At 43.7% G+C, this 8149-nt stretch overlaps 1 protein-coding gene and 1 long non-coding RNA gene across 7 annotated transcripts in view; one reads left to right on the top strand and one right to left on the bottom strand.

Moving 5' to 3' along the window:
- Positions 1-8149, bottom strand: part of LOC108447750 — a 43835-nt gene that overhangs the window by 14009 nt on the left and 21677 nt on the right. The window lies entirely within an intron of this gene.
- The window catches only part of PRR5 (proline rich 5), a 75206-nt gene that overhangs the window by 65805 nt on the left and 1252 nt on the right, over positions 1-8149 (top strand). For all 6 annotated transcript variants that reach the window (XM_017738694.1, XM_017738695.1, XM_017738696.1 and 3 more), the window contains 2 exons: positions 5160-5298; positions 8025-8148. In XM_017738694.1, coding sequence (XP_017594183.1) covers positions 5160-5298; positions 8025-8148 — 263 coding nt within the window. The remainder of the gene's footprint in view (positions 1-5159; positions 5299-8024; position 8149) is intronic.

Raw genomic sequence — 8149 nt, 5'->3', positions numbered from 1 at the left:
AGTAGATACATCAATAACCTGTAGTCTTTAAGGATGTAGCCCTTCTGGGAGTGTTTGCATGTTTACATATCAAAACCAGCCATGCGTAGGGCCCTTCTAATGCATTTGAACTATTATAGAAAAATTTTTGGTTTCAAAACCATTTAATTAAGGTTAATGAAGTTTGGGACTTGGGTACTGTATTTCATGCAGTAATACATGTGTCTGTTCTTGATAGATGTCTTCCATTTGCAACAGTATTCACATATTCAGGACTCAAATCCCCATTGTTCCCATGCCTTTAGAGTAGGGCAGACTCTTGTCATAATATTACATTATAATCCTTTCCAAATGCGAAGGTGGTAACTAAAAGATGCTGAAATGAAAAAGAGGTGGAGATTAGCACTGCTTTGAGAGAGCAGGAGTGAAGGTTGAGGGCAAGACTGAAGATGATGCAGGTGGTGAGGGAGTTGGGATTTTGAGAGAAGAGTGTTTCTCAGGAGCAGAGAGCCAGTGGGCTCTCCAGGTACAGCAGCTGCAGGACAGCAGTGGTGGGGATGAGGCAAGTCTGTGCCCTGCACAGCTCCCTGGCCCCATCATGGAGGGTTGTCCCAGTTACTGTAGCTTGGGGGTTGAGTCTCTCAACTTACCACAGGAGCCTATCCCAGCCCAGCAGAGCTGCTGCAAGCCTCCTTGTATACCTGCAAGAGCAGCAGTCCATACAGAATATAGCTCTGGCTTTTGAGGAGTTCATCAGGGGAAGAGGAGTGTAGAGCAGAACATATAATTAAAAACCAAAAGAACTCCTCAATTCTGAAGGCTGATAGGAAATCAGACAGTGTTAAGGTGCCACTGGGCAAGGATGCTTCTGTTACTCATACTGTTCTGCTGGTGGTAGGAGTTGTTTTGTGGGCAGCATGGCACTAGTGAGTTACTGGGGTTTGTGAAGAGCCAATTTAGTTTTGTCTCACCACTTTGTCTCACATTGTCAGAGGCATGTGGAAGAGGGGTTACACACATGCCATGTGAAGGAGGCAACCAGAAGAAGATGGGAGAAAGCCTTGTCTCCAGGGGTACTTTCCTTGGCAACCATTTCATGTCTCACATGGGACAGGCAGTCAACAGGTGAACACCAAAGACACTGTACAGACCATACATGCCCAATTTAAGGAGAAACAACAACTCCGGTCAGATGGCAAAAGCACCAATGGACTGCAGTGGAAGGTTGGACTGGGCCAATGGTGTCCTTCCAGCAGGCAGACTTTGGGAGGAGCCAGAGGGCATAAAAAGTAACTGCATCAAAAGTTCTGGGGGCTTTTTAAGACTTAGTTTTCATTTGGGCTTGGTGATTCTGGCGCTTTTTGAGTTGGGGCTTTTTGAGTCTGGGGACCTTTTGAGTCTTGTGTTTTTGCTTTGGCTCCAGCCTGCTGACGTCTGCTCCTTTGCCCTGCCTGTCTTTTGTCCTTTTTGCCCTGGGTCCAGCCTACCTTTTGGCTCTCCTGCCCCTGCTGGTGCTTGCTCACCCTCGCATACTTGCCTTCCCTCTATCTGGGCACTTGGTGGGACACCAGCTGACCTCTGAGTCTTGTTTGTAGCCTGTGTCCTGCCCTACCCCTTCGCCCGTCCCAGCTGCCGCCTGTCCTGTCTCCCTGTGTCCCTGACTGCCACCCTGGCGATTTGCCCCTCCATCCCTGCCTGAGCCACCTGCCTCCGATCCAGCCCGCTGCTGTGATCCCCGCTGCGACCTTGCATCCTGGGTCCTGCACCTCCTGCCCGAGCGCTCGCTAACTCACCACATGTCTGGCTGCCTGTCGCTGCGGGAACCATGCCTGTGGAGCCATGCCTTTCCAAGAGCCGCACAGGCTCCCCAGCAGGCAGCGTGCATACACCCCCTGCCACGTGGATGTCAACGGCACTCCCCATCCTGCTGGTGGTAATGCCCGCTTTACCCCTCTGTGTCTCCCCTCTCCCTCTTGCTCTCTCCCCCCATTCCTTTTCCATTTTTCTTCCTTCTTCTCTGTCTTTTCTAGCCCTCTTTAGTCAGGCAACTTCTTTTTTTGTTTTGGTTTTTTTGGGTTTTTTTTGTTACCAATAAACGGTTCTCAGATAGAAGGTTGTCTCTGTTGACTTAATTTCGTTCAAGACCATCTGTTTTTAAAAGAACTCCTCACAGTTCCCCACAGTGGAACGCAACAGGGTTCTTTCTCCACAGCTGATATTTAGCTACTGTCTTTCACAAGTATAAATACCAAAATGGTAGAAAAGTAAATAAAGCTCTACAGCAAAGTCTGGACATGAGCAATGCTAAATACCACTGGGTTCTGCCACTCATATATGTCATGTTTAGGAGACCAGTTCCAGAGGTATTTAGTGTGGGAGCCTGGAGCAGGATGTCTTAAACCCTGGCCTTTGCATGATGGGATAGTGAATATGTAGTAAGAGAGCAGGCATGTTGCCTTTCTGAGGGCTTGACTAAATCCCAGCAAGGAACACTGGAACAGATCTCAGTAGGCCAGTAATGACTTGGAAATAACACTTGCTCCTTCATTAAGTCTTCTGAATTATTCCAGTATTATTTTTGCCTGGCTGTATAGCTGTGGGCTCATTCTGCTGTTTCTTCGATGTTTGCAAGCTTTTGGATCCACTGGATATGCCTTTGTGTTCAAATTTGTATTTGTGGCTGTCCCAGAGTTCTTCAGGGCATAGCACCAAAGATTGTTATTTTTTATTTAAAGACTGCTGAACTGTGTTGCAGTGGGGATTTCTGCAACATGTATAGACAGCAAGGCGTGTGGAAAAGAAATAGGGACTGATTCTTGGTAGATGTTTTTCAAACATCTTTATTCTCCAGCTGCATGGCTGGACGACTGCTGAAGAACTCTTAATCACGGGACTGGCATGGCCATTCCTGGGCAGGAGAACACAAAACAACCAATGGGGAACAGGATTCACCAGGGAGTAGGGAAACCCCGTGCCTCTACTCCAGGGTCCCCTCCCCCGGACCCCACGGCAGGGGGGAGGAACCCCAACAGAACTGGAATTCAAATTCTGTCCAAAATCAAATTTTGTCCTAATTTGAATTCTCTGTTGGCCATTATGAATTTTCCATTCATAAACTTTTTATCAAGTGATGAGGCAGCATTGAGGCAGCGCAGCAGTGGGTGTGGGGGGCGTGGTGGAGTCAGCCATTCAGAAACACATCTGAGAGTCACTCTAGACTCTGGTTGGTGAGTAATACTAAGCTGTGAACACATCTTGAACGTCAGGATCCTTTCACATGCTGAAGGAAGTGTTGCAATTTTACTCATCTGATCTTTATATTGCTCTCTGGAGCAGTGTGTTTCTTTTTACAATAACTCAGGAACACATAATGAAATGGCTAAATTCAAGCAGAGTTCTTGCTGAGTATGGCATTTAGGATATTAATTCTGTGACATGATATGTCAAGCCCATGGCAAATGTGAATTTGCTCCATATGGCAAGAGGCATCCTACACACAGTGTACAGGGCTCTGCTCAGACAACACAGGAGCACGCACTCTGCAGCTAAAGGGAGAATACAATTCTGCAGGGTTTTTCTGTCACCTCTGCAGCCTGTCATACATGAAATCCCTATTTGTGCTTGGTCTTTGCATATTAAGTGCTTTAATTAATTAATTGTGAGTTAAATATTTTTAGATTGAATCTTAAAATTAACCCATCAGCCCAGATACAAAAATCCAGTTCCATTATCAGTGTTTTCAATTGTTCAAAGTAGTTTATTAAGAGTTGCACCCTTCCCAGTTAAAAAATTCCCCAGTTAAAAATCACCAACTTGCCCCTTTTCAAACTTCAAACCACCGGTACACCGTAAGAGTTACCTTTCCTGTGTTTACTGTATACTTTTACAAGTGTTTTGAGATGTGTTGGATGTATTTTAATACTTTTTTTAGGTGTTTTTACTTGCATTTGGTTCCAAGGCCAAAACCCCCCAGTTCTAACAGCCAGCAGCTATTTTTAGCCCATAGCAGTTGCCCTTGGTTGCCCTGGGGGCAAGCTCCATGGCAACCTGGGTTTTGGTGGGGGCATTTTAGCTCCCTTGTCTCAACTAGTACCACCCCTCTGGCAGCAATGAGCCATTGGTGGACGGAGATGATCCATCAAAGGGAAAGCACCAATCGCTTTAGACTGAAGGGGCGGGCTGTGGGTGGGCTGTGGGCAGAGCAAAGACACTATAAAAACAACGAGGCAGAGAGGCAGGGCCTCTTTCCTCTCTCGCTCTCTGCAGGCTAGCTGTGGTGGATGCCAGTGCTGGGTGTTAAAAGCATACTCCTATTAAGGAGCCTTTAATAATTTTTTTCCTGACTTTGGACCAGCTAAAAGTCAGCCCAGCACTGCGAGTTCTTTTTCTCTACCTGAGGTCTAGTGCTGTCTCAGCCAGAAGATCTCAAATCCCTGCGCTCCTGGGGCATACCATCTACTGAGCCATAGGATCCCAAATTTTTATATTTTTCTAATTTCTGTAATTTTTCAATTTTTCTGTTTTCAATAAATAAATCTTTTTAAGAGTTGTCTCATTTCTCACACTAACAAAGCCTGCTTGTGGGTGGAAGTGCAGAGTTAACAGTTAAAGGCTAAACATTTTGCCTGTGGGTGACTCTTACCATGCTAATTATAATGTGATTTTTGCCTGGAAAATGGTAAGTGCCAGGGGAGGGATGAGGAAAGAGAACAAACTTCTTTACTGTAAACATTGGTTGTTGAAAATATCCTGGAAGAAATATTTCTGAGGGTCTCAGTTTCACCTTTTTCTTAACAGTGTTGGTATTGCTGAGATGGCAGTGACACCCTGTGGTATCAGATGCTATCATTCAGGAAGTCACTGTAAAATTGCAATAGCAAAAAGTCCAGGGATGGTTTTAATTCCTCTTCACAGATCACGTCCTCTATCCTTCCCTGAGTGCTGTGCACGAAGTAGGATGTACCTTCCTGGATTTAAATGTCGTGGTAGCTCTGGTCTGGTTCACATCTCTTGGCTTTACAGAAGAGGAATCAGCTGTACTAGCAAACCAGGATCACATTGCAGGGCACCTTTGCTTTCACTCAGTGAAAATGCTTGTTCTTCTCTGGTTGCCCTGGTGAGCAAGGGGAGGTTGTGATTGGAGGGGGCAGTGCTCATATTGGGTATTTCCTCTTTTTCAGGGGGTTCATGAGTCGAAAGGTGTGACTGAAGATTATTTGAAACTGGAATCCCTGATCCAGAAAGTTGTTTCTCCTTACTTGGGCACATACGGTCTGTATTCCAGTGATGGACCCTTCACGCACTCTGCCTGTATCTTGGGTAAGAATAACACAGACTCCATTTGGCACAGCACAGAGGACTTCCCAAAACCTTGCTCCATGCAGGGTCAGGGCACACACAAGAGGTGACTGCCAGTGCTCACATGAGTACATCAGGCTTTTTTTCTAAGACTATGCTCTTTGCAAGGTGCAGAATCGCAGTGAAACTTGCAGTGGTAAAAGATGAAAGCTGATCATCGTAAGAGTGCTCAGTAATAAAAATCAGTAAAATGAATCTAGAGTGTGTTTAGAATTTCCATTCTACCTTTTAATGAGAGAGCTTTAACACAGGATGCTTTATGGACAGTGAGAGGAAGAAGCAAGAAGCCACTTCTAAAGTACTCAGTAGGTAATTTTCAATCGTGTTCATTAGTACACAAAGATCGTACAAGGCTGTTAAAATTAGGGAAGAAAGTAGGAATTTGTCTTAGAGAAGACTAACACATAAGCCTTCAAGCATGTAAAAGCTTTCTGCAGAGTAGAATGTAATAAGCTGTTCTCCATCCCAATGGAGGTAAGAAATACAGAGTCATCTCACATAGCAGGGGAAATTCAAATTATATGGAAGGAAAAATCTCTAATTTCACATGAATTGCCTCTGAAGGTTATTGAATCTTTACTGCTGAGGCACTTTGTACATCAGCATCCTTAAGGAGCAAGGGGGAAACGTGGGCTGGCCTGGTGTCAGTTTGAGTCCCCTTCAGCTTATTTTCTGATTGTTGGAGCTCTGAAGCCTTCGGTGACTTTTGTGATGGCAAGATTTAGCCAGAATGAAGGTGGAATAGCCTATATAGCAATTAAATCTGTTGAAAATACAAGGGGGATACTACCAGCATAATGAAAAAGGAAATGTGGTAGTACCTGAGTCTTTTATTGTAAATATGGTGATGGCCTGATTGAATAGAGCAGACAGAAGGGAAAATAAGCTCAACTGCACATTTTCTGTGCAGTCAATTCAATATGTTTGCTTGTCAGAAATGGCCAATAAAGTAGTTGATTTTCCCTTGAAGTTAAATGGCAAAACATGTTACAGCAAGTGTTTAAGAAACAATGAGTTTCAAGTGAATAAATACAGGCCAGTTATTTATGGAAAATGGTTCATGATTACTACTTTGTATTCATTGCTTGTCATTAAAAGGCCACAAGCATTTAAATGGAGCCCCAAATTGGCATTTTCTAAATATGAGCTTTAGTATGTCAAGATAGGAAAAATGCACCCAAAGAGAATAAAGCACCAGTGAAATGAATTTTTAGTAAATAAATGTCTTACTATGTGACTGCAGAAGATGGGAAGGTTTTGGTGGACCGGGCACTTCCTTTTGCTGTGGCCTGGGCTGTAGATGTAGCAATATCCCTGAAATGGGTCTTACTGTAATAACTGCACCTGGATCCAAGGGAGCTGAGTGTGTAAGCAGCTGCTTCTTTTAAACTGATGCATCTAATTCTCTTCCAACTATTTTGCTAGTATGTGGCATGTTGTGACAAGAAACCAGAGTTCATAGCCCCAGGAACCTTTTCTGTTTGCCAACTCAAACTCCTAACAAAAAGTCCAAAAATGAACTTGGATCAGATGATTTCATTGTTGAGGCAGACACAACTGCAAAATACAATCTTAAATACAGAAACTGGCTTTTTTAGTAGTACAGCATATGATTGGAATTTGTGTCCAGGTAAGCACATAATTACACAACAACGTAATTATAAGAGATTGGCATATGTAAAGGAAATTGCACAGTTTGCAGGGAACATATACCAGCATCCTGATTTAAAGCAGTTTATTTGCAGTGGCTGTGGTTGACTTCCAGAGGGTAATTTGATCTCCTGCTCCAGTTGTGTCCCTTTCATGGGATGGCAAAGTGAGAGTAGCAGAAAGAAAGCTTCAAAAGTGAGACCTATTATTCACACCACTTTTTTTTCTTATAGCACAAGTGAATCTGAGCATTGAGACCTGCACGGAGTTTGAATGGTAGTCGTTTTGCTCATGATGGTAATTCTATTCACACTGCCAGGACACTCCAGCACTAAACCATTGCCAGAGAGGGAACTCCATGCTTACTTGCTGCCATCTGCTGCTTATTTTCTGGGAAAATCCCACTTGGTTAACAGCATTCAGGCAATCACTGCTGGATTGAATGCAGGTTTGCTCCCCCAAAAAGAGGTTTCTGTGAGCACTGCCCTCTAGTTAACATTTTCAAACACTCTTGGTGCTCTCTCCCGTGTGGTCTCTGAACAATGCTTTGAAAGTTTTTCCAGAATTAGTAGAAAAAACTGCCTGTCTTAATCCTCATGCTCCAAATTTGAAGAGACTTTATTTTCCCAGGATGGGTGGAAAAGTTAAATTTCAACTACTAGAAATGAGTCACTACTTTTATAGCCTGAAAAAGAACAAAATTGCACTTTCTGTGCTTGTCTAAAGGAAGTATTTACAACTGTATATCACTACTCCTGCAGTATTTACTGTCTTACTCCAGCTGCTGAAGTTGTGTGAATATAAGGGAATCTCAGCTATTATTTGTAAAGATAGATTTGGGGTCTTCAGTATGCTAAAGAAATCTAGGAAGTCTGAAGCCTGTGAATCTACAATACAGCAAAATGTCTTCTTCTAGAAAAGTTTCATTCAGGAAAAGATTATGAATATGCAGAACTTCACATTTCTTTTGAACACTCATAATTATTAGTACCGTAATAGGAGACTTTGCAGATATTACTCTGGATCTTTGTTTGCAGAGAAGCGGTTCTTCAGGCGTTCGAAGTCGGGTGACATCCTTGCCAAGAACCCTGTGGTGCGTTCGAAGAGCTACAACAATCCACTGCTGACGCCAGTGGCTGAGTATGAAACTGAGGGCATGGCT

The sequence above is a fragment of the Corvus brachyrhynchos genome, unplaced genomic scaffold (assembly GCF_000691975.1).
Source record: "Corvus brachyrhynchos isolate BGI_N302 unplaced genomic scaffold, ASM69197v1 scaffold517, whole genome shotgun sequence".
NCBI lineage: Eukaryota > Metazoa > Chordata > Aves > Passeriformes > Corvidae > Corvus > Corvus brachyrhynchos.
This window is presented reverse-complemented; position numbering and strand designations above follow the sequence as displayed.